This window comes from Canis lupus, chromosome 34 (assembly GCF_003254725.2).
Source record: "Canis lupus dingo isolate Sandy chromosome 34, ASM325472v2, whole genome shotgun sequence".
NCBI classification, from domain to species: Eukaryota; Metazoa; Chordata; class Mammalia; order Carnivora; family Canidae; genus Canis; species Canis lupus.
In genome coordinates this window covers 7,096,379-7,122,522 of record NC_064276.1, presented here as the reverse complement: position 1 = coordinate 7,122,522, position 26,144 = coordinate 7,096,379, and the positions used below count along the sequence as shown (strand labels likewise).

Genomic DNA, 26,144 nt, shown 5'->3' with positions numbered 1-26,144 from the left:
CGCCCCCCGCGCGCCGGCCGCCGCCGCCCTATAAGTGGCCCGCCGCGGCCGCGGGGCCATGGGGCGTGCCCGCGCGTCCCCGCCATGGAGCCGGCCGAGGTCTCCCGGCTGCACGCGCTCGCCTACCTGCAGTGCGCGCTGGGCTTCCTGGGCTCCCTGCTGCTCCGCCAGGCGGCCTCGTCCTACGGGCGCTACGCGTCGCCGGGCGCCGCCTTCGGGGTGCCGGCGCGGGCCGCCTGGGCGCTGCAGGAGCTGCCCTCGCTGGCCGTGCCGCTGTGGGTGTGCGCCCGCACCGCCGCCGAGCGCCTCCGCCGCGCGCCCAACCGCATCCTCCTGGCCATGTTCCTCCTGCACTACGCGCAACGGTAACGGCCCGCGCCCCCCGCGCCCCCCGCGCCCCCCGCCCCCGCCGAGGCGCCGCCCCCACCGCCCCCACCGCCCCCTCCTTCCTCGCCCCGCGCCCTCCCTCCCTGGCGCCCTGTCCTAATGACCTCTCCGCCCGTGCCGCCCTTGCCCTGTAACGGGCACCGTCCCCTTCCTCCCCTGGGGCAGACGGCTTAATACGCTTAGTTTGGGAAAGTGGGGCTGGGGGTGAGGACAGCGACGGGTGGTGAGAGAGGGCTGGAAAGGGACTGACCTGGCCACTGGGAGGGAGGAGGACGCTTGAGGATGTGCAGGTTAGCTCGCTCAGGAGTGTCACGCCTACAGCAGCTAGAAAAGCATTTTCCTTTGCTAAGGACAGTGGGCATGCAGTGATCACCAGAGTCATTTTCCTGTATCAGAACCTGCGAGCTGTTAAAATCTGACCAGAACGTTTGACTTTAAAAAAAAAAAAAAAAAAAAAAAAAAGATGACATGTTTTTGACTTAAAATTGTAGGTTTATTCTTGTATCCTTGAAATGCTGCTTTACAATGGTGACATTTGCTTTTGAGCTCAGCTGAATACTGATTTTAGCTTTTGGCCCTCCAGTATTTACTCAAAATGTCTATGCCAAGCACATCAGGGATATGGCCACGGAAAATCCAAATGACCAATGGAAGGAAGAAAAGCATATCTATAACCCTCGTTTGGTAAAAACCTGATTTTGCTTTGGGACCACTGAAGGGTATCCAAAAAGGAAAGAGAACATCATACACTTGGATGACCAAAACCTCAGAAGTTGTCAGAAGTGCTGGTTAAATTCACCTTTTTACAGGGATCATTTAAAATCCTTGTCTGCGAGAACTCTCAATGCCTCAAAGTTGATCATCTGAAATGTGGAAGGGTAGAATCTACTTTAAAGACTTTAAGATTCCTAAATTGACCCAGGGCTTGTTGCCACTATAGTTTGTGCGTGAGGACTCCAGGTGTTTTAGAAGCTGGAACTGCATTGACTGGAATGAAACTTGAGCTGAGCCACGAGAAGCAAAGAACCCAAAGGACAAGTAGAGAGAGGGTTAGCATGGAGAGCAAGAGTCTCCTCGAGTGCCAAGGACACTGGAGATAGGGTCAGGGGCGCCTAGGTGTCTCTGTTGCTTCAGTGTCTGCGTCTTGGTTCTGGCTCAGGTCATGATCTCAGAGTCATGGGATCGAGCCCTGAGTCAGGCTCCCTGCTCAGTGTTGATTCTTCCCTCTCCACTCCTGAGTCTACCTGCACTCTCTCTCTAAAATAAATCTTTAAAAAAAAAAGAGAGAGAGATACAGAATCAGCTGGAGCAGTTTGTAGGCACTTTAAACAGGAACAGATGTTCAACAAAGGTTTTCCACGTCCTATGTTCCTGACTCTTCAAGATTATTCCAGTGAGCAAAATTGTTGGCAGGCTGCTTGTTTTTTTGTAATGTGGTTTAGCGTTACTGCAATTTGAATGTCAGAATTTTCATATTGGTGTTCATGTCTCCAAAAATGTGCTGGAACCTGTTTCTCTCTGTTTCTCTAATGGCCACAAGTAAGCTCTGGAGTCAGACTACTGGGTGTTACCACAACTTTATCACTAGGGGCGTGGGATATATTATTAAGCAGGTTTCCCCGTCAATGGAAGAGGTGCCGTGATGGTGCCAGCCCATGCTATTGGCATGCATTTAAATAAAGGCAACTCCGTATAATGTGCGCACCATGCTGGCAAATGCAAATGCTTCATAGACAATTAACAAGACAGTTCCGTATTGTCATGCATGTGGGCATAGTCACATATGTACCCCATGTATTGCTCAGGCACACTGCTGCCAGTCTCAAGTCACATATGTACCCCATGTATTGCTCAGGCACACTGCTGCCAGTCTCAAGTGCCTTTAAGATACTTCTGAAGATGTGGCATTGGAAATTTGTAAAGGGAAAGGTTTACAGAACTTTGAAAGCCTGAGTTGAGCTTTTTAACTTACAACATTGTGTTTAATTGTATCCACTTACTGTAGTGTGAGGCTGGATGAATGCAGCATCCTGTGAGGCCACAGACACCTGTCGAGTACTGGAACCTGACTGTATCAGGCCACTGAGACACAGAATTCAGGTATTTTACCCAAGGCTATCAGACAAGAGGATGTTGGGACTGAAACCTCTGATTCCGAGAGCAGTGGCTTTAGAAACTACTCCAGAGGATTTGCTAGGTCAGGTGTAGCTTTTCAACTTGCTGGGCTATTCTGTTTCAAGTTGTACATGTGACAGCACATTTAGCCTGTGTGGTTTGGGACATTTACATTTTCCAAATAGAAAAGATAAACATTTTCCATTCTACCCAAGCAGCTAATTTATTAAACCGTCATTGGAGCCCTTTGGGGAGAACAGAAGCTCAAGCAGCATGTTAGCATCCAGCCAGCCCAGTCAGCATTTGTGCAGCCTTACCATTTGTCCAGGGTCCTGCAGGTGACACAGGAGACTATGTGAATGCAAGCCTGAGTCGGGCTGGTGGCAGGACAGACTCAGACCAGGGGATGTGCTAGGGAGATGCTGACAAGGCCAAGGGCATGGTTCTTTACAGAACCAGGACATGTCTGCAGGGGCCCTATGATAAGCTTCGAGGTTACCCAGGAGTGAGGCAGGGCCGTGCCCTAGGGGAGTTCTAGCTGTCTGAAGTGGTGAGGACCAAAGCCAGGTAAGGGTGCTTCACAGTCAATGGGAAGGGGTTTTTGCTTACAAAAGAGGGACAATCTGTGCATTTTTATGTCTCATTTGGCACACATTTCTGAAGATTGATTTGCATACCTGGCACTGTACTCATTATTGGAGATGTAGAGACAAGCACTCCCAGGATACCTAGGTAGCACAGTCAGTTAAGCATCCAACTTTTGGGTTTTGGCTCAGGTCATGATCTCAGGGTCGTGGGATCAAGCCCTGTATTGGGATCCTAGCTTAACACAGAGTCAGCTTGAGTTTCTCTCTTCCTCTCCATTTGACCCTCCCTGCAGAAATAAAGAAAAATCTTTAAAAAATAAAGATACTCCTTTAAGGAGTGCTGAATGCAGGACAAAAAATTACAGGAATTTTTTTTTTTTTTTTTTTTTTTTTGCAGAAGAGTCAGAAATATAGGAAGTCCCTCCTGGAAGGGAAGAGGGAGTAGCTATAGGAAAGAACATCCTAGGGCCCCATGGGTGGCGAAGGACATTTATAGGAACATTTTTAATCCCTGACAGACAACATAATCTTCCCACAGCCTTTATTAGTTACAGTGTTTGCCTGAATCCTTTCTGTACTTTGAATTTTTTTTTTAATTTTTATTTATTTATGATAGTCACACAGAGAGAGAGAGAGAGAGAGGCAGAGACACAGGCAGAGGGAGAAGCAGGCTCCATGCACCGAGAGCCCGATGTGGGATTCGATCCCGGGTCTCCAGGATCGCGCCCTGGGCCAAAGGCAGGCGCCAAACCGCTGCGCCACCCAGGGATCCCCCTTTCTGTACTTTGATCTCATGCTGATTACAGGGCTTGTTGAGGGCTCGGGTGGTGTCTTCTCCCGCCGCCTTTTGTATTACAGTGCGTGGAGCAGATCTGAACTCCAGCAGGCAAGTGCATGCTAGCTGTTGGCAGCGGTTTCCTGTGGTCCCCAGTATCAGTGCAGAGTGGCTCTGCATTTGTCAGAGTCCCTCCAAATGGGCCTCTAGACTCAGACCTGAGTCTGCTTTTTCTCCTGCCAAGCAGGTTTTTTCAGTATTCTCTGAGCTTGGGCTGCCTTTGCTCATGAATTTTTCTCTTCCCACTTGGCAAATTAGGGAATGAGTGGCTGGGTTTATTCGTTTGCTTATCCATTTAACAATGTTACAAAGTCCCACTTGAGTGCAGGACGAGGATTTCCACCCTAGCCCCAGTGACCACTTTACCCTGAGGCAGAGGGGGAGTGCTGCGTGGCCCCCAGAGTGCAGACTTTCAAATGCCCACAAAGCCTCCTCTTCCTAACACCCTCCTCCCAAACTTCGTTCTTGGCTGGATCCTTGAGCCTGCAGGATCTCAATTCTGTTGCTCCTGATTATGATCCTCAAAGGATCACACCCACAATTCATGACGACTCCTGCTCTGTTCTCCTGGTGGCCCCGTGGGGAGAGCCTGACCCTAGCCCAGCCTCACTTTTAAATGTGGCATATGGCATGTGTAATATTAAAACACACCAGGGAGCTAGAGAAGGTGAAGTATACACTAAACCCTTGGCCCTTGCCTTGTGTATTCAAATAATTTGGGGGAAAAAAAACTTTATGCAGAAGTATAGAATGACAGATAGTGAAATATTCATTGGGTTCATAACCTCACCTTAAAAGCGCACAGAACGTAAGTGTATGGCTCTACAGGGATCTGTGGCATTCGTTGCAGAAGTGTGTTACAGAGGGAAGAAACAAAACAGGAACTGATCCACATCTTGGAAGTGCTGTAGATTTCAAAGATGTCAAAATGTTGAAAAGTCATATAGTTATTAAAATGATATCAACCACTTTCAGTTTTAAGCATTTAAAAATAATTAAGCCTACTGTTAGATTTGCTGCCAAATCACCAAATTGGATGTTTCATTGTACCTGGGACACAATGTCCAGTTGCTTTCATTTTGGGAGTCAAATCATTTGCTGAATGAACACGCAGTTTCTCATTGCGAAATAACTGGATGTTATCATTCCAGTTTGTTGGGAAAACATCTTAAGGGGTCATTCTTGTAGTTCAGTTTGTTAATTATACAGGTGTGGAATCTGTGCCTGGGGATTCCAAAACCTGAAAATCGTACTTTAAATGTTTTAAAGATCATTATTCCAAGGTGTTGCCCAAGTGTGCGTGTCTGTTAGGGATACTTTCACTCAGGTCTTTCTCCGTTGGAGCAGACCACATCCAGCAGATGGGCATGAAAGTTATTGACCAATTAGTAGGGTTTCATACAACATCAACCTCTCTGGCTTGAATAGTCCAAGAAAGCACTCCCAATACACTGCTCAGGAAGGTGAGAAGCCCGGAGCCCTGGCCACCGCTTTGCAGCAAGGACAGTCACATAGGGCTAGCTTTGGCGACCTTTGTTCATTTTGGCAATCCACGCCCCTCCCAAGGTGATTGTACTTGGGATCCTGCAAGAAAATACTTTTGTTTTTCCTTAAAACTCAAACTTCCCTGTGAATACTCTGTGTATTCGCTTGTTTATTAATTTTGCCTGATTCTCTCTGAGCCCTTCCAACAACGATTGCCCATCTTCAGCCTAGGAAACTGAATTTCTCTCTTTCATTCATCTGGTCTGTTCCAAATGTATCAGGGATCATCAGGGCTTACCATACACGCAGGGTATTGCATGCAAATGATCCTGTAGTTGAAGTATATGCTCCTTGTAGAAAACTTTGAAAATGCAGAGGAATTCAAGGAAGAAATTAAAACTACTTATAATTGCATCACTTAGAATGCTGACAGTATTTTGATAGATCTTTTCCCCATGCCTTTCATTGTTTTTAGTAGGTTTTGAATAATTTTTTCTAAGCAATGTGGATACACACATATATAAACACATAAAATCTTGTTATCCCACTTTATTACTCAGTATAATAACCAAAGTATCATTCTGGCTCACTAGAAACACTTAACAAAAATGTCATCTAGAGACTATTTCATGTGCCACAGAGTGACCAGGCAAGGTCAGCCCAGGTGCAGTCCTGGTTCTACCTGCATCCTCATGATGTGGTCAATGGGACAGCTGGGAAGGTGATGTCTTAGAGCTGCCACTTCTGAGTATCTACATCAGTCGCCCAAGTCACCATGTTCCTCTGAGCCTCTGGTTCCAATCTGTTAAATAGGTTAATAGTAACAGTTGTGAAGTCCTTAAAAAAAAAAAAAAAAAAAAACACGTTGCATAGGATTAGGAATTCCTAGAAACATTTCATCAGGAACTGTGAGAAACACTTGTGTTTTGCTCTGCTCAAGCTTGTAAACTCACCCAGGCAGGAGGCAGCCAGCTGCTGCCCGGCCATCGAAGCTCCACAGAGATTCAATTCTGAAAGCTCTGAGGTCAGCCCCTCATCAAAGGTGTCCCACAGCCACAGAGATGTGCAAGTTTCCATGGGTAATAACAATTTGGTGAAAAGTAAGTACTGTTTCTTTATGCAGATCAGAAGGAAAATAAATGGGATATTGTAACATGGTCAAGAACAAAGTGTCAAATTCAATCCCACACTCCCTCTGTTGGGATAGAAAACAGAATCTCTTTGTAGCTCCCTGGGACCTGACTGTTTTCATGTCCTTTAGCTCATTACAGGAACAGAACATAGAGTTATATAACGTATTACCTAAATAAAGTACAGTTCCTATGGGGAAGGATGCTCCTCAGGGTAGATGAGACACCATGTGCAAAAGGCTTTTGAATACTCATGCGTGCGTCAGAACTGAGATGGCCTGGGTCCCTGAGCTTGGTCGGGGCAAGCACTGTGTAGGTTCAGCAGGTGTGTCTACCTTCCTCACAGAGCCTGGCCCCACATCCTGAAGTGGATCCTTTACTCTGATAAGCTGCCTGTGGTCCACTACAATCCTTGGGTTGCCCTTAGCCTGAGCTTATCTGAAGGCTCAGATAAAAGTCATGCCTAGAAGCCTCTCTCCCCTCCCATTTTGGTTCCTAATTGGCCCAATTCAAAGGAAACCCCTTCTAACAAATGCTGCATGGATTTCCAAGGAAAAGAAGTAAAGATAACCTAAAAGGAGAAAGACAAACTAAAAAATAGCAAGAGGGAGCAGAGTGTTCCCCTCTGGGAGGTGTGTCACATCTGGCCATTTGGTTTGAAGACGCCAGAGCCAGGATTGTTGGTCCCAGTCCTCACAGAGGCTGGAGGAAGAAGATGTTATCTCCCTCCTCAAGGTCTGCAGGCATAGGCGGCATTGCCTGAGGCAGCTTACTCTCCTGACCTCAGTGGTTTTATGGCCAGGCCTGTGGACGTCAAGGTCACTGCTGTCCCTTCAAGGGCAGAGATAAGAGAGGAACAGAAGAGGTGTGCACCAGCTTTTATAAGCTTTTATATTTCCAGTCCTTCCCCCTTTCTGACGTTCATGTGAGACCAGAGAGAAGTGATCCTTCTCCCGGGTCCTCTCTACATGTCTTTTCCAGGCTCCCCCAGGGCACACAATGGAGTGGAACAGTAGGACCCTCTATCCATTTGGCAGCTGAGTCCCCACCTCACAGTCCCCACCTCACAGACTGTGACCAAAGAGGCTGTCTGCAATCCAAGTACTGGGGCCTTGAGCAAAAGCATTTTCTAAGAAAGTCAGAGCAAGGTTTCCAGAGTGTGACTCCTATCTTAATCTAGGTCAAGGGTCAAAACTGTTTTTGGAAAGGGCCAGATAGTGCTTTTCCTAAGTGTTGTGGGCCAAGGGACAAAATACAGGATGTTGTGAAAGAGATATTTCATAAGATTTCTATTGAGAAGATCCAAAGCCTAATAACCTTAGAGTAGTTTCTGTAACAGGTGTTAACAAGAAGAGTAGAATTCTTTCTTTGGTGAGGAATAACATTCCCTTAATTGGACTTCAGTATTAGCATTCCCCATGATCAACATCCACAGTAAATGTTCACCCCTTAATGCTTGATGGGCAATCAGATGTTTTGGGTTTTTTTTATTATTATTATTTTTAAAGATTTTATTTGGGAGAGAGTGAGCACAAGCGAGAGGGAAAGGGAGAAGCAGCCTCCCCACTGAGTAGGGAGCCCCACATGGGGCTTGATCCCAAGACCTGAGATTATCAGGACCTGAGCCGAAGGCAGACGCTTTACTGACTGAGCCACCCAGGTGGCCTGAGATTTTCTCCTTGAAAATGTCTTTTCACTTGCATTGGTACTGCCAAATTTTGATTTCAATCCACAAATTTCTGATTGTAATTTAACATATTCATTGCTTGGAAGGCATTTATGGAATTCTATTCAACTCTTCCGTTGATACTTTAGTCTGTCACGACAATGTAGATGAATGTCTTCCAGTTGCCAGGTGGCAGCTCCTCAATGACAGTTAAATAGGTTTTGAAATGTTCAAAAACCACTGGTGGAACTCCACTTGGAGCTCAGACATCGTATCTGTTGCAGATTTATGTGAGAATGGAGATCTCACTGCTGCTTTTAATTTTAACAGTATGGAAAGCCCGGGAAGCAGTTTGCCATGACTTGTGGTTCAGACGACATCAGTTGGTGACTCATGCAAGTGTATGTTTTGCACACAGGTGATACTTTGCCTTATAATTTTAGGTTGAATTCACTGAGAAACCTAGTCTTCAGCAAATGCTAATTTTAAGAGCCCTTCAAAATTCAATAATAGTGGTTGAGGGCAGTTTTTCTCATAAAGAAAAATGTCAGTCTTGGCTCTGAACTCAAAATCGTGATTAAGTCTATGGAAGAAACGTCAAGTTCACTGTTGAAACTATTGGTTCAGTCACATGCGATAGATTGGTTTTGGTTTCATTTGGTTTGGCATTTTTGGCAAAGTATCTGCTGAATAGCTTTAAGTACCTTACATTTTCACAAGCTTTGTAAATCTGCCATGTGTTTGTTTTTACTGCCAGTGGTTACAACATCTTAACAGATCCCACTTCAGGTTGTTTGAACTAGTGTTTCCTCAATGTCCATGGAAATGCTGTCACCATTGGTTGTTGCATGGGGACCACTTAGAGCCAGATCCCTTGGTCACTTCAGACTCGGCCTTGGCTTCCGCAACTGAGTAGTGTCAGCAACATCCAAGACTCCCCAGGAACCACAAAGACTGCTCACTTAAACTTCGGCCTTGCTTTTTAACTGTTCACTGACCTCGCTTCTGGCATCCCGACTCCTCAAGCAGCCTGTCCTCACCAAATGTCAATCGTGTTAAACAAGTTCTATCATCTGGATGTGTTTCTTTGCTTCAGTGAGCTTAGCATTGGGCTGTGGCTTTCCTCGCTTGGTAACAGAAGGTGCCACTTGTTAACTTCCAGCGGCTCTAGCCTTGTTCTCACTTCGTTTGTAAAATTCTGTAACTAGATTCTGTTTTAAATTCCCAATTTCTTCTGACCATCGCTTTCCTGTGAGTCAGGGACGATGTCACAGTGACCGTTTAGTCTGGTAATGCCAACCTCTAGTGTAGTCTTCCGGCCAAGCCAAGGTGTCACTCCATGCCAGGACAGCTTTGCCATCTGACATGGTAACTCAATTAGCCACACTCCACTGTTTCTCCAGAGCATGAAGAGCCCACTATCCTTGTCTTCATGGAACAGGTGTGCACTGATAAGAGAATAAAGATGAATAGTTGAGTGACATGCACTCAGAATGCTGCTTCCCAGTGATGTGCAGCGCTCCGCGCAGGGACACAGACCCGTGAGACCACCACACCACGCATCGTGTCGCACCTGCCTGGTCTGGAGCCATAGCTCATGAGTAGCCACAGAACGTACACAAACAGATGACCATGGCCGTGTTACAAAACTCTGTTAATGGACACTGAAATTTGCATTTCATGTAATTTTCATGTGTCCTGAAATGAAATTCTTACCCCTCCCATTTGAAAATGTAAACACCGTTCTCCATTTACAGGTTGTATGCAAACAGGTGGTGAACTGGACTTGGCTCAGGGGCTGTATTTGCTGACACCTGATCCTGACTCCTGTTGCTATCATAGGCATGGAACATTTGTGACAGATGAGGAGGGGGATGTGAATACAACACAAGACAGGTTTGGGTTTCACATCTGTAAGGTGCCAGCCACTATTTGCCAGATGTTCACAATCCAACCCTGAACCCAAAACAGAATTGGGAAAAATGAATCAGAAGTTTGCCATGCATGATTCTCATTTGGAAAGCCTACAGCTTTTTTGCATATGCTGGAGGGAAATGCCTACCACATTTGCAGACTGTTCGCTCAGAGTTGCTTCTGTGACACTTCATTCATCTATCATGTAGACATTTGTGACATCTCACCCAGAAGCCTTCCCACACCTTTATCTTTCAGTATAGATTCTATATGTAAGCTTCCACACTTTGTTCTTTCCCCTTTGTAACCCTGCATCCCTAATACCTGGTGCTGAATTTTACATGGGTTTTGTTCAGGTCACCAGTTTCAGGCTCTCGGGAGCTGAGCACTCGGGAGCTGAGATGCTTTCACAGGCATCTTTCTAACCAAGTCCAGCTTTTTTTTTTTTTTTTTAAGATTTTACATATTTTAGAAAGAGCAAGAGTGAGAGAGATCACAGAGGGGAAAGGGAGAGGGAGAAGCAGACTCCCCAGGAAGCCGGATGTGGAACTCGATCCCAGGACCCTGGGATCCTGACCTCAGCTGAAGGCAGATGCTTCACCGATGGAGCCACCCAGACACCCCTGATCGTGTCCAGCCTTGGCATCTCTCATGGTTCTTACTTCCTGATCTTTTTTCCATAGTTCTTCATGCTCATAATTCTAACCCTCTGTTGGCTTTGTCCTATACCTTGCCCCCCGCCCCAGAAAATCCCCTGAGACCATAAACCATCAGGAAATATTTCTCTAAATCTTTCATCCTTTGGCCTTTTTCTGCCTTCCCCTGGCCAGAGAATCAGTCTGCTAAGCCACCTTCAGCAACAAGGCTGCTTCCTCGACTTTCAGGGATACAATGAGAACTGTTCTGTCTTCTGCATCCTTCTGGCTCTCCTGGCCAAGGAACAGGGTGAGGAAAAAAGCACTGTAACCACAGTAGTGGATCGCAGTGAATCAGAATCTCCACCTGTTTTTAAAAGCAGCCACACTGGTCCAACACACACACACACACACACACACACACACACACACACACACACACTTATCCTAGTCAGAACCACACCTGCCTCCTGTGGCATAGGCGTTTGCCATGTATCCCTGATGGCAGCTGACTGTCCCGACTCTGTCAGGTGTGAACCGTGCTTTCACGATGCAGGGAGAAATCTGAACAAGATGAGAACCTCGAAGACTGCCCTTGATCGCCAGAATGTTCTGTCCAGGACCTGAGTGGGCATGTTGCAGGAGAATGCCTTGAGGATGCATAGCCAGGACGCCTTATGCTCTCAGGCTCTTACTATGACTGCTAAGAATCAGCTCTGTTTTCGCCCTGGAGTAGACGGTCAGAATGGAAACAAACAATAAGCTTTTATGTTTTCCTCGTTTTAAGATATAATTCACATAGGATAGAAGTCACTCGTTTTAAGTCTGTGCTTTGGTCAGTTCTGATGATTATGTACAGGGTGTACCCGTCACCATAATCAGGATGCAGAACGCTGGCGTCCCCTTAAATGTCCCTGTGCCTCTGTGCAGCTAGTCCCCTCTATGGCACTAGCCGAGTTTGTGCCCTGTGGTGACTAGCTGCACAGAGTCCCCTGACTCTCGTTGTGGCTGCTTCAGAATGTCACAAGTCGCACAAGTTCTTTCATTAGTAAAGGGCTATTCAAGTTGTCAGTTTCTTCCTGCGCTGTTTTTGGTGACCTGTGTCTTTTAAGGCTTTTGCATGTGATGTCCAGACAGTCACATTTATGGGCAGGAATCTGTAGATGGTAGCTCCTTACCATCCTCTTAAAGTCCAGGGATTTGTAGTGATAGCCCTCTCGCAGTGTGTTACACACTGACCTTACAGAGGAAATTCAGACTACAGTATTGCATCCTCCTTTCTTCCTAAGGAGTCACTTTCTTGTCCTTATATGTTCTTGCCCTAAACTTTCACTGGTGTGCTGGAACAGAAGAATGTGACCTTGACCTCCCCGAGTTTACACCGAAGCTCAGCCACTCACTTGCTCTGTGACCATGAACAGATTGCTTACCCACCCTGCACCCGTCTTGTGTTGCGTCCAGCATGTGTCATGGTGTCCCCCAGGTAGGTGTCCCTAGGTGCCACCAGTGGGGTGGCGAGTGCACAGTGAATATAGCCACTGTGCTGTCAATGACAGGATGGTGTCCCCCATGTCGTGTAGCTCAGATGAGAGTGAGGGAAGATAACACAAATGTTGAGAGCCTCTTGAAGCCTTCGGTTTTCTCTCTGTGTGTCTGTCTCATGATCCGTATAATTACAATCCTGAGTTTGTGCCCCGTGGTGAACATTACTGAAACATGGTTAATTCCTTATCTAGAAATTCTACTTTGAACAGATGTGCATTGCTGAGAATGGTTTCTGCACCAGGAAACAAGACAAAAAACTCAGGACTTCGAATTGCTGAAATGACATTCCTTATCGTTGGCCTGTTTTATTGAAATCTGTTTCTGTTTCATGTTTCCTAAGGTCCTTGATTTTCCCATTTCTGATTCGAGGAGGAAAGCCGATGCCCCTGTACACGTGTGTATTGGCGTTCACGTTCTGTGTCTACAATGGCTACTTGCAGAGCAGATACTTGAGCCAGTACGCCGTGTATGCTGACGACTGGGTCACAGATCCCCGGTTTCTAGTGGGTGAGTGGCCCCCCAGGGAAGCACTCTGTCATTCTGATCAGAACTTGGGTTTTTGTGTTCCATCGGTTTCTTGGTAAAAAGCCCACACTTCTTGAGAGAAAGGAATCTGCAATGATCCTTGACCTAGCAGTGGGGAGGCTGAGTGTGGCCCCAGCAGCCACAGAGGATGCAGGTGCCCGGCATTCATGCCAGCTTGGCATGGAAAGCACAAATACCTGTTCCTAAAGCAAACCTAAAAATAGCCACAGGCTCCAGCAGAGTGAGCAGCAGATGAAGATTGAGGAGCTCCAGCGCTAATTGGCCATGTAATCTAGACCGTCATTAAGCCTCCCACAGTGCCTTCTGGAACGTGAGAAACAGTCAAACTGGGTCACCTTCCAACAAGGCAGTTAGAGTTTTCTGATTATGTTAACTTGAACAAACTTTTAGGTGTGTCAGGTGTTTAATTTTTTCAACTTTCTTACCGAGTTCTGATTATAGCCTTGTAAGTTCTGAGCAAAATGAAAATAAAACATCAGCAGTCAAAAACATATGCGAGAGTGTTAAAAAATACATCATCTTGAGGCTCTTGTTGATGAGCAAGTTTCTTCTAAGTTTCCGAATGTCCTGTGGCTCTTGGCTTTAGCGCTGTAACATGGCCTCCCGTGTCATTCAATGTCACTCTGTGCCCGAAGGTGTGATCATGGAGGGCCTAGCGCTGGAGGAGAATTTTGTTGTTGGCAAGGCATGTTCACATTTCTTGGTTGTATTTTTGTCCATGAATTAAAATTCTGTTCCCAGGGCAATGTCCTTGCTCATCATACGTGGGCATCATAGCAGTGGGCCACATGCCCCCTCAGCCACCAGGTGGGGGATGATGAGAGTCCCAGGAGCCATGGTGGCTCCCCCAAGCCTGTGCCTCCCCACCAAATGCCAGACCCAAGTTATTTTGTTGGTGCCGTGCCCCCAAATACCTTCTTGACTTACCCACTTTTTTTTTTTAAGATTTTATTTATTTATTCATGAGAGACACACAGAGGGAGAGAGGCAAAGACACAGGCAGAGGGAGAAGCAGGCTCCAGGCAGGGAGCCTGATACGGAACTCGATCCCAGGACCCTGGGATGACACCCTGAGCCGAAGGCAGATGCTCAACCACTAAGCCACCCAGGTGTCCCCTTACCTGCTTTTTGGCTACCTGATTTTCTTCCACCCCAACCAGCAGGAGAAGGAGAAAGAGCAGGCTGTGTTGGCCCTGTGGAGAAGGCCACATCCTCTGCTGGGAGCCGTACACATGCCTTCTGGCACTCCAAGTTCCTGACAGGGCAGAAATTAGGAACCCTACACATGAGCAAGGGAGGCCTGATGGCTAAACACCCAGTCCCAGGTCTGACCTGAGTAAATAGCAGAGCCAGGGCTGCAACCATTGCACCCATGCTGGCTCCCCAAGAGGAGGCAGCTGAGGGCAAGGGGAATCAATTTTTAACTAAAGGACATAGGCATCACATGTTTGAGTCTCTCCCACAAATCATTTCTATGGTGAATTGTTTGGATACTTTTGATGAACAACAACAAAACAAAGAATCCTTTTGGTATATGGATTTAAATGTCCTTTGAAGCAGCTCTGCAGGTAGACCCCATCCCCTGCAGATGTCTTCGAAGCTGGTCTAAAATTATAGGCAGCACTAAATTGTATACAGACCTCTCATCTTCTCTACAAGTAAGCAGATGGAATCAAAAGTGGGAAAAAATGCCAACAGGGAAACACCGAGGTTACTTTTTTGGTGTTGTACTTATATTTCATAGAATTTATAGTTTTTGTAAGGAGACAAACACTAAATAACTTGAATAATTAATTACATTTATGCTACTTACCGAGAAGAGCTAAGCAAGTAGTAATAATAACATCCTAACAAAAAGTTTTCCAGAGCAGTAACAGTGATTAATCTAAAAGATTTTATACAAAGACTTTAAGATCCCAAAACCAGAATTAAATGTTTAGCTTAGATGAGCACAAATACTAGTTTTCTTACCAATCTGGTGCTTGTATCCTAGAAGAGAAATAAGGAAAACAATGGCATTTCAAGAACCTGATTCTTTCTGGAACTTCACATCAGGGGCCAAATTAGCTAGAGGTGACCTACCGAAATACAAAACAGGTCTTGCATCAACTGTACATTTATGGATCTAGTAAGTGACTTAAAAACACATATTACTAGCTTTGGTAGGAACTATTTAGAAAGAAAACTGTCTATGGTGGTGAAGGAAGAAGGAAGAAGTCTTGAAACCCTTGCTATGGGCCAGAATGCATCCTATGTCCCCGTTGTAGCCGGAAGAGGATTCCCTGCCACTGGGTGACTGAGGAATCAGTGGTGACAGCATTACTCCATGTATGTGTTTCTTTGATAGTGAATCAAGTCCCACCAATAAGCAGCATCTGCTAATTTTCTAATATCAGACTGCTAATTTTCTAATATTTTCTAATATCACAGGATGATCAAATTGTTGGCAATTTGATCAAATCAAGTTAGTCCTTTTATAAAACACTATTTGGGCATTTTACCTTTTCTTGTTGAAATTAATTCCTGTAGTAAATCTCCCTTTAAGTGTTAAAAAAACTTCCAAAGACTTATAAGTACGGGAGAGGAAACATCTGGGATGTTACAGGATATCTAGGGAAAGACATAGCCAGCAGTAGGAAATTCTGTTGGGAGCCGAAACAGAGGAGCAGACCCAGGAATGCAAATGGGGAGAGAGCAGGAAAGGAGTGGTGGGTGAAGCTGTGGGTGTGGTGAACTTGTGCCAAAGGGGCTTAAAAGAAAGAAGGGAAAAGTGCCAGGATGAGCCCCCAAGAGCTACCACCGCTGGGGCCTGTGCACTGCTAGCCCGACGTGGTGCAGCACCACCAGGGCTTCACCTCCTCCCGTGGGCCGACCCACAGATGGTGGTGCTGCCTCTTCCTGAAAGGGAGCCCGTGCCACGGTCCTAAGTAGTATTTGCAAGCATGCCAGTCATCAGGTCAGAGTATTCTGAACAGACCGAATGATTTATTGGTCTTATTAGAAAAACAAAGCCCTATTTAGCAGACCTGAGGGTAGCACTTAACTTTCTAAATGAAGCATAATATTTATTATAATGATTTCTACTGTCAACTGTGGCCAACACGGCTTACTAATAATGATAATAGGACAGATTACAGTAATGCCTGTTCATCAGGCTTGGGTTTGTGGATTTCATAGTTTAGTGACCATAATACTCCTATGGATTGTCTTTCCTTTAGGTTTCTGCTTGTGGTTAATCGGTATGCTGATAAACATCCATTCAGACCATATTCTGAGGAATCTCCGAAAACCGGGGGAGACTGGATATAAGATTCCCAGGGGTATGTACTGAAAAATGGAGACTTGATTCCAAATTGCTTCACATGAGGCCTGGATGTTTTGCCGAATCCAGTAACTAGCTTGTAGTATTAGGCTCAAGTTTTCCATGTGAGTCACAAGTTACTGATAGCAATCACTAGGATTATTGTTTTAACAGAATGATAAAAGAGCCGATGCTGGCTAATGGAATGCTTATTAAGTGAAAAAGAAACTAGTTGTATCTGTGTTTGGAAAGAGAATAGGAGGAGGAATTTATAGTTTATCAGGGGTGCCCAATACCTCATTTTGAGCAGTAGCAAGAACAGACAACTGGTCCTCTGTCTGAAAACAGTTTAAAATGTTGGGTAATTTTTTTTTTTAATCTTTAAAAATGCATCCTTGTGGTCTCAAGGAAGGAAGCCATAACATCCTGGTTGAGTGCTTGAATCTAGGGCCCAACTCTTGAGAGTCTGTAACCACTAGCTGCCTGCATGCAGGTCTCTAGCCCGAATGTGCACCAAATGTGGATGGTCCAAAAACCTCAAGCCACAAGTTAGGATCCATGTGGTCCTGGGGAGGTGGTGCCCTCACACATCCAGCCTACACAAGCCCAGATCCCCAAGAGGACCTGCCTTCAACTCAGGCCTCAGAGAGCCCAACAGAAAGTAGAGCCACAAAACCTTTGAGGACATAAGGTGCCTCGAGTAAGAGCTAATTACACTGGAGAGATTCCAGATCTTGGAGTTAATAGAAGCAGATCATGAAGTGAATAGCTAATTGTGTAAATAATTAAAAGGGATTTAAAATATAAGAAAAGGAGTAATATGCTATAGAAAGAACTAAATAGGGGATCCCTGGGTTGCTCAGCGATTTAGCACCTGCTTTCGGCCCAGGGAGTGACCCTGGAGTCCTGGGATCGAGTCCCACATTGGGCTCCCTGCATGGAGCCTGCTTCTCCCTCTGCCTGTGAGTCTGCCTCTCTCTCTTTCTCTGTGTCTCTCATGAATAAATAAATAAAATATTTTTAAAAAAAAGAAAAGAAAAGAAAAAAGAACTAAATAGCTATAAGATAGAAAGCAAGACAGCTTCTGAAACTAAAACAACAACAACAACAACAAAATGTAAACTCAGTAGGTAAAACTAAAACATCAATGGAACTGGAAATCACATGGCCTGGCCTGGTTTGGAATCTCTATCTTCCTGGAAACCATACAAGGTGGAAAAGAACACAACAAACAAATGATGGAAAAACCCTACAGATCTCAAGTTACTTAAACTATAGACATCAGGCGGTGCTTGGAGCCTGCCACTCTGCTCTCTGGCCTAAACCTTTGCTGCCTAGAGCGCCCCAGTCCCCCACTGCAACCCCAAACCTCACCTGTCAGGGAGGCCCCTTCCCAGCCACAGGCCACAACCAGACCTCCCTCTGCCCCTAGCCTGACTCTTGGGCCCCTCTCACCGCGCTGCCCCGCAGCACTCCCCACCATATGCCGTGCTCTGTGCCTTCCCCTTGTGTTACACTGGGGTTTAGTGTCCCAGGAGGGAGTGTGGTCTATCCACGGCACACCCCCAGTGTGTAGGGCAGGGCCTGGCCTGAAATGCACACTTGGAAAGATCTGTGAAAATGGATGGCTGAAGGAATGAATCTATCCTCGAAAACAATTATTTTCTTCCGTTTTGGGTCCAGGGCTCTAGTATGGGTCCATTCAATTAGGCCGGTGCCTTAATTGTTACTCTTTGTTCTCTGTCTTTACTTAGGTTCCATCAGTGTGATTCCCTGAGTAGTAAAATGACCTACTTTAAGTACATGAAGACTGTAGTATTTTATATTCAGATGAACAGTCTAGGTATTGAGGTAGGGGTGTAGTTACTACCAGAAATTGTGATGAGAGATGGTAACACTAGTAATGGTGGGTGTTTCTCCTTGCTTACAATTCTGTAATGGTTTTCCAGGTAAGCACGCATGGCCATGTTGGGGGTCAGTGTTTTGCAGGGCATCATTCTGTAGGAAATGCACCACTTGCCTGTGTTTTCTTGCAGGAGGCTTATTTGAATATGTAACAGCAGCCAACTACTTTGGGGAGGTGGTTGAGTGGTGTGGCTACGGCCTGGCCAGCTGGTCCATTCAAGGCGGGGCCTTCGCTCTCTTCACCTTCTGCATTTTATTCACCCGGGCACAGCAGCATCACCGGTAAGTTCTCAAACACTTCTAGCAAGTTGAATTTGTCCTCTGGTCTTATTATAACAATTTTCAGGTGTGATATTTGAAACGTTCACATTCGTCCAAGCTGCTGAATCCCAGGGTATACCTTGCTTCAGCTAACCAAGTCCAAAACCATGTGAACGCCCAAAGGATAACCTGCTTTTAAGAATTGTCAGGTACAAAAAATTAAAAAATAAAAAGTAAAAAAAACATTAAAAAAATAAAAGAATTGTCAGGTACATGTCTGCGTCATCATTTGCTCAGTATGACTGAGCCCCTTTGAACATGCTGCTGAAGCTGATGATCAAGTGAAATGTCCGGCAGGGGACTCGTGGTCTGAGCAGGAACACATGGTCTGCAGCACGGAATGCCGACCGCCAGCCACTGGGTCTGGAGGAGCACTGCACGTGGAGGAGCCCGGCTCAGCCACAGCCCCTGCATGCAGGTGCCCTGCAACCTGCAACCCTGCACTTGCTGTCAGGCTCTGGGCTCTGTACACCCTCGAAATTACATTGTTTTCCAAAGTGCAGGGCCTCAGCCTTTATCAGATCCCCAAAAGGGCCTGTGATCCACCTGACCGACATACACTCATTAAAAGCAATCCCAGGCTGTCAAAGCTGCAGAGAGCCCGGGGAGCCCTTCCCAGCCCAACACATGAAGGGACTGAGGTGCAGGGAACCAAATCTCAGGCTTCTGAGGAGGGGGCAATCTCAGGTGTCCCCCGATGCCACAACGATGATGGAAACGGCGCAGGCAGTTCTTGCTGGAGGCCACATTGATTGCTTGTGTCCCTGCGCTGGGAAGGGTGCTGCCCTGCTTCCCTGGCTTCATTCCCCCAAACACATTTCATGAAGATCTCTGATGCCACTGACATGGTAGGAGGCATGTGCAGATGTGGAACATTGTCGGACTCTCCAACGTCTGCTATCTCTTGGGAAGCGGGCAGAGGGAAGAAGCCCACAGAAGAACTGATTGATGTCGTGGCATAGTGGGAAGATACAGACTCTTCAGAGGCAAGGTTCCTTCTTTCCAGGCTCACCACATATTTAAAGATGCAGAGGATTATAACCAGAGACAACAAAGAGAATGGGCCGAGCTGGAATGTCTGTCTAGCTAATGTTTGTAGATGTTATGCCCAAAGCCTGAGAGTTACTGAGATCTTAGGAGAAGCACCCTCCAGCCCTCCACATTTTGAGGTGCCAGGCAGCAGGGGATCTTAGGGCCAGGACCTTGCTGCTGAGGACAGACATAGGGAAAGGCACATGCCAGGGAAGGCTCAGGAAAGGGGTTACGGCACCAACACTGGCAGGAAATGGGACAGTTTGCAATGATGGGCTCACTTGTGTCCCCCACCCCATGCCCGCCCAGAGACTATGCTGCAGTCCTAACCCCGAGAATGTGACCTTATTTGCCATAGGGGTCATCACAGATGTCATTTGCAGGGTCAGGTCATGATGGAGGAGGGCAGGCCCCTGAGCCAGGAGGACTGGTGACTTTATAAGTAGGGAAATGGCCCACATGCACAGGGAAGAGGCCATGTGAACACACACACGCGCGCGTGCATGCACACACACACACGCGCGCGCGCATGCACACACATGCGCGCGCACACGCACACACACACACAAGACGGCCGTGTGAGGACATAGGCAGAGCCCGCAGCAACGTGCCACACACCCAGGGCTTGCCACAGCTGCCAGAAGCTGCAAGAGGCAGATGAGGATCCTCCTTGAGAACTTGGGAGGGAGCATGGTCCTGCCGGCACCTCGTCAGACCTTTGGCCCTCAGAGCTGGGAGGGAATAAACTCCTGCTGTTGGAAGTGCTCTGGCGTGTGGTCCTGTGTTCCAGAAGCCCCAGTCTTTTAGCCTTTCAGAATGGCCTGGGCCTTAATTCACGAGAAAGGCCATGTATGTGAGTCCTGAAGCCCTCCGTTTTCCTCCTTGGCCAGGTGATGCCACACCAGGACGTCCCCACATCCCATGCTGTTCTAGGATGCATCTTTTTGGGTGTGAACAAAGCACTTTGTAGGAAAATAATAGTGATGATGACAACTTAGTGAATCTTGGCACAGCCTAATATGCTGTGTTCCCTGAGGACCCCTCCTCCCCTCTGTCCTCCTCCCTCCCAGCCTCTCCCCTCTGCCTCCTCCTCTTTTTTCTCCTCCTCTCCCTCCATCGCCCCTCCACCCCTTCCTCCTCTGCTCCCCTCCCCCCTCCTCCCCTCCCTTCTATCCTCCTCTCCTTCCCCATCCCTTCCCTCCTTTCTTCCTCCCCATCTTCCCCTCCCTCCTCCCCCTCCCTCCTCCTCTCCGCCTCCTCCATTCCTCCCTCCCCCCTCCCTCCTCTCCAGGCAGGGGCCCTCCCACCCCACCCCCCCAGACCACCTTCTCATGGCTGACATCGCCCCTGGAGAACATACCATTCTTCTACATTAGTTACATTAGATAGTAAAAAGCGAACATTGGCTGGTTTCTAATAATAGGAAAAATGAGATGTTACTGATACTCTAAGAAGTTATATCAGAGGAAGATTGAACCAGAGCCTGCCATGTCAGTGGTAAATATGTTTTCTCAAATGAAAACGGGAAAATCTCTCTCAACATTTGAATAGGAAATATATAGAAATAGAAATAAATAATTTCATTTTTCAAATGAAAAATCTCTGTTAATGAAAACCCAAAGGTATTCTTTGTGGAAAGCTTCACAAGGTGGAAGGATTCTTTTGCATTCATTTGCTATTTATATTGATATCAGTACAAAACCAATTTTAATTGCTGAAAAACTAATCAATTCAGTTTAGTGGAAGTATGCTCAGAAATGTTGGATTTACAAGCTGAGGACAAAAGCTGTCCTTTTTTTTTTTTTTTTTAAATAATCAAGTGAGCCCAGCTAATTAAAAGAAAACAATCCAGGGGGCTGTTCCAATCCCTGTATTTATTAAGAGGTTCTCAAAGCAATATCTGATTACACTGAGTTTATAATTGGATGTGAAATATTTAAATTCATAGAGAGTTATACTGATAATTAAGCACTAGGTTGGAGACATTGGGTCAGCTGTGCCAAGTTGCTAACAGATTCTGTGGTTTGAGGGCAAAATGTCAAGGAATGGGAAAGAAGAATGTTTCCGTACTCCTCTCCCCCACTGCCAGCCTTGAGCAGCTGCGCTTGCGTGGCTGGGACATGCTCCCACAGTGCCTGGTGACGTGGTGCTCTGAGGGCAGGTGCCTGCTTGTTCACAGCAAAAGCCTGCAGGTGGAAGGCCAGCCACTGAGGAGAGCCTGGGGCAGGGGGCTCTGTGGAAATCAATTATTGCAGCATTTACCTAGTAAGTGTAATGTCACTTAGAAAAATGAAGTCTGTACGTCTTCAGGACACAATGACAGACGGCGTAATGACCTACACAGATAAGGTCGCAGCAGAGCATGTTTGTGAAGGACTTCCTTGTTCTCATGGCCCCCATCCCCAGACTTAGCCACGGAGAGCACGGTCCCGGAGCGCTCGGAATGGGTTTTCTGTGTCCACCAGAGGAAGGCTTCCAGGACAGGAGCATGGGGTACTTAGGCTGCTGGCGAGCCAGAAAGAGGATTGATGCTTTAAAGAATATGAAGAATTCTCTTCAGTGTAGTGTAAGCCGATGCCCCGAAGTGGGCATCCCTCAGTGAGGGATTATCTTACTCTCAAGCTTTGCTCGGGCTCCATAGTAATAAAATCAGGACAAAAAATTTGTATCCAGCTCTGGTCAGTATCACGGAAGTGACAGCTTTGGTTCTAGGGTTAGAATAGTAAGAAAAATCATACACTGCTCGCCTTTTTAAAAATATTTACAAACATATATATACACACATATTTATAAATTTTAAGGTGTGATTTCTTGAGCTGGATTTACAAATCTCAGTGGTGTAAAAGAATGTGAAAAGTCGAATCATGTTAACAAAGCAAATTTTATTCCTATAGAATAGCTTCTTTGAAATGAATTTAACGTATTTGACAAACCTCCCTTTATTGAGTGAGCAGAGTCCAAGCTAAGAACGGTTCCTTTTTTTTTTTTTTCCAATTTTTATTTATTTGAGAGAGAGAGCACAAGCTGAGGGAGAGGGGAAAGCAGGCTCCCCTGCCGAGTGAGTGGGGAGCCTGACATGGGGCTCACTCCCAGGACCCCGGGATCATGACCCAAGCTAACAGCAGACGTTCAACCATCTGAGCCACCCAGGCACCCTAATAACGGTTCTGACATCACAGTTCTTCCAGCCATGCTGCCCAGCCCTCCCTCTGACTGTCTCATAGGCGAGCATGGGCATTGCTGTCCTGTTTTTACTGACTAGAAGCTGTCATCTCCTTCCGTGTGCAGTGCCTGGTTCTCTGAGAAGCCTGCTCACTGTCCAGGTCCTACGTCCTAGCCGGCTGAGTCCGTTCAGGCGGCTGTAAGAAAAACACCATAGATTGGGGGACGGGGGTGCTTAGAGCCAATAGACATTTATTCCTCGCAGGTGGAGAGGCCAGAAGTCCAAGGTCAGGGTGCCAGTCTGGTCGAGCTCTGGTGAAGGCCCCCTCTGGGCTGCGGATGGGACCCTCCTGCTGGTGCCTGCACATGATGAAGGGCCACAGAGCTCTCGGGAACTTCCCTCATCAGGACACTGATCCCATTCCTGAAGGCTCCGCCCTGATGACCTAATCACCTCCCAGAGCCCTGGCCTCCTAATCCACCACTGGCATTAGGTTTTTAGCCCATGAATTGGGGTGGGGGGGGGAGTACCCAGGCAGAGGGTAATGCAGGCCTTCGAGAACCTTCTGGAACCAGAGAGGAATTGTGTATCACATCCTCTCCCGTAGTTCGTGCTCCTCTTGTGGCAGCCACCTTCTGACATGGGCGCTCGTGTCACAGTCTGGAAGAGAAGAGCTATCACTGGTGGCCTCATGTCACAAGTGATGCTTGATGCAGAGGTCCACAGAGCAACTTCTCAATGCGTGCCTTTGTGGGTGTACAGGACCGTGCGTGCACACGCACCTGGTGGTCTGATAGGCCTAGTTACCTGTTCACAGGTAACTCACCATGGTGTGAGTCTTAGTGGAAACCATCAGATTTTGCTGACTCCCTGTCACTTTGCTTTTGTCACACATTCTTGCACAGAGTCATGTTCTAGCATGATTTTTCTCCTGGGTATCCTTTGTGCTAACAGAAATTCCTTTTTTTCTGCCTATTTCTCCATCTCATCAAGTTCTTTTTTAAGTTTTCACTCTATCTACCTAGCTGCCGCCCTCCCAACCAGGCACCACCCCAAAATGAATGAGGTGCCTCATTGATGTCATCAATATCAAAACCGAAAGTGCCTGTCATTCTGAGCGCAGGGCCCCACTGTGTCTTCCCAGATCTGAGAGCGCCCTGTACGCAGCTGGGTGCCTATTCCACAGACCCTGGGGCTGGGCCGCAGCTCTCTCTGGGAGGCTGCTGAAAACCGTCAAGAGTCACCAGAAGGAGAAGATGCTCAAGACTCACCTCCTGAGCTCCCCCCTGGGGGCTGGAGAGATGGCTCTCCGCTGTGCCCATCAGCTTCACCACATGTCCCTAACTTTCCTTGCCAACATCAAGGTGAATTACGTGGGTTGCTTTTTATGAATCATGCTTTAGAATCAGACATATTTAATGATTCATGATAGAGACAAAATCCAACTACAGGTGTCCGAAATGCCAAAGTTTTTAGTATTACTTTTTAAGAAGTCTCCGTATTCCTGCACAATGAAATGTGTTTTCCCTTTTGTCATTATCTGTTAAATGTTTAGGCAACAAAATTATTTTTTTTCTTAGTGTTCTTTTTTTGTCTTCTTTTAGGTGGTACCTTGAGAAATTTGAAGATTACCCAAAATTCAGAAAAATTATAATCCCATTTTTGTTTTAAGTTCATTGTTAGTGGAATGATGTTGGACTTGAAACATTCCATGCTATTTCTCTAAGGATTATGGAAATGAATCCTGTCTCTGTCGTTTTCCTGCTACTTCACCTTTTTCAAGATTTGCCATAGGAATTTTTTTCTTAGTGAATTTGTAAGCTACTGAATAATACACTAATCAGACTCAAATGCAAGTTGATATATCAGGCTGCATACTAGGTCGAGAATCTGGAACTCTGGGGCATTCCAGCTGACCATTTCTCTGATTTTGGAGTCTCCTCTTTTGACTGCTTGCAGCTAAGTGTGCAAGACCAGGATTACAAGCCATCTCTGGTGGCTTCTGCGGACTGAAACATCTCACTGCCCCTCGTACAACCTGTTCTAGCCACGAGTTCAAGGCCAAAGGCGATATTGCTCCCTCCCCTGATAAAGCCAGGACCCCGCTGGGCCAGGGGCACCCACAGTGTGGTCACAGCCCCAGGAAAGTGCCCAGGTTCTCGCTGTGGGGCAGAGAACTCGGGGCGAGGAAGGAGAGACCCAGGAGGCCCAGCCAAGTCCTGGAGAAAAGGCATCTGGAACTTTGAAAGTCACCTGGCTCCCCAGGTGACTCCACTGCAGGGTGGGGTGCTGGGTGCACTCATAAGGGGTAAGCTGCTCTGTCCCCCACTGAAAGATTTCTTAGAGGTCCCCAGTGCAGTGGGGAGCCCCATTATTGCTGATTGCCATGGACATCAGTAGTCTCTGGTTTAAGATGATTATTCTTCCTTCTAGGTGGAACTAGGATGTCATAAGGCATTTTTTTTTAAGTACCCTCAATATTGCAAAAACAATATTTTGGAACAATTTCTTACTCTAGATGCGCTTGAAAGGTCCACAGAGATGAATGGCAGTAATAACAATGTACCATGTATTGCCAGATATTTAAAAGGAATCTCCATCCAGGAGGCTGTTAAATCTTGGCCACTCAATGAAGCTCTGATGGACGCACAGCGGAGGTCCCCTCCTGTCCTGGGACAGTGCTGCCTGGGTGGCCACCACCTCCGCAAAGTGGGGGGACCGCAGGAGCAGGCAAAGGAGCAGACTGGTCACCCTGGCCCCCAGACGCTGCTCAGTGGGTGGTGGGGGGCATCTAGAGCACCCCAGGAGCTCCCTTCCTCACAAGGTTTTACGTAGAAGCCGTGTTCTCGGTGTTAGTGATCTTTAGAGTCTCCTGTGATTTCGGAAATCACAGAAAACTTGTCCGATACAGCTATGCTTCATTTTACCTGGACACACCATGTTTTTGAAGAGAAATTTTGTTATTGAATGACCCTTTTTCAACTGCTTGAAAACACAAAGCAATAAATATTCTGGATCTCCTCAGGAATACTCAGAATGCCGAGCACGTCACGATCGATCAGGGCTGCTGTGCTCTCTGGAAGGTGCACGGGTGGGAGCAGGATGTTGGGCTGAGAGCCGGGATCGCTTGCCTGGAATGTTCCTTCTGTGTGTGAGCAGCACAGGCCCCGGCCCTTTGCGTTCCCCCGGGCTTTGCTGCGCCCTTCCTGCTTTGCCGGCCACGCTGCGTGCACAGTTGATAGGAAGACCCCCTGTTCTATCTTGTCTTCCTGCCCTCTGTTTCCTAAAACCTGTAGCTTAGCAAACTGCCACCAATTACTGCGTTAATTACTATACGGAGATTAATAAACTTACATAAAGTCCATTTGTTTTGTCCTCCGCTTGAGACTCCCCTCTCCACATCCTCCCTCAGGAAGTCCAGGCAGGAGCATGGTCTTGAGCCCCCACACCTGCTTCCCTCCAGTGTTAGCAGTCTCGCAGTGTCCTGTCCTGTCGGGTTCTCGGCAGGGCTGCGCAACGAACACTCTCCATGTGGATCTCGTGCATTTCTGTTATTCCTAGATGTTTGACGTTTTGT

General features: G+C 46.9%; 1 protein-coding gene and 1 long non-coding RNA gene across 3 annotated transcripts; one reads left to right on the top strand and one right to left on the bottom strand.

Annotated features, from left to right (window-relative positions):
- Window positions 1–56: 56 nt before the first annotated feature.
- Window positions 57–25,931, top strand: SRD5A1 (steroid 5 alpha-reductase 1). Its single transcript, XM_025451506.3, has 5 exons — window positions 57–365; window positions 12,640–12,806; window positions 16,064–16,165; window positions 18,183–18,333; window positions 24,172–25,931. Exons 1-5 carry the CDS (start codon window positions 85–87, stop codon window positions 24,236–24,238), a joined length of 768 nt encoding a protein of 255 aa, XP_025307291.3. The 5' UTR covers window positions 57–84; the 3' UTR covers window positions 24,239–25,931.
- LOC112662865 (uncharacterized) lies at window positions 2,918–6,554 on the bottom strand. 2 transcript variants are annotated; one of them, XR_003138909.3, is made up of 4 exons: window positions 6,363–6,554; window positions 6,092–6,246; window positions 4,715–4,829; window positions 2,933–3,376 (listed from the first exon to the last, which is right to left on the bottom strand). It is a non-coding gene; the product is annotated as an uncharacterized LOC112662865 (long non-coding RNA). The 2 variants fall into 2 exon arrangements; XR_007408061.1 differs by having other exon boundaries at window positions 2,918–4,829.
- Window positions 25,932–26,144: the final 213 nt, after the last annotated feature.

Coding starts and splice junctions, on each gene's coding strand:
- SRD5A1 (XM_025451506.3), top strand. CDS start 85: ATGGAGCCGGCCGAGGTCTCCCGGCTGCACGCGCTCGCCTACCTGCAG. Junction 12,807..16,063: donor AGATCCCCGGTTTCTAGTGG/GTGAGTGGCCCC, acceptor TCTTTCCTTTAG/GTTTCTGCTTGTGGTTAATC. Junction 16,166..18,182: donor TGGATATAAGATTCCCAGGG/GTATGTACTGAA, acceptor GTTTTCTTGCAG/GAGGCTTATTTGAATATGTA.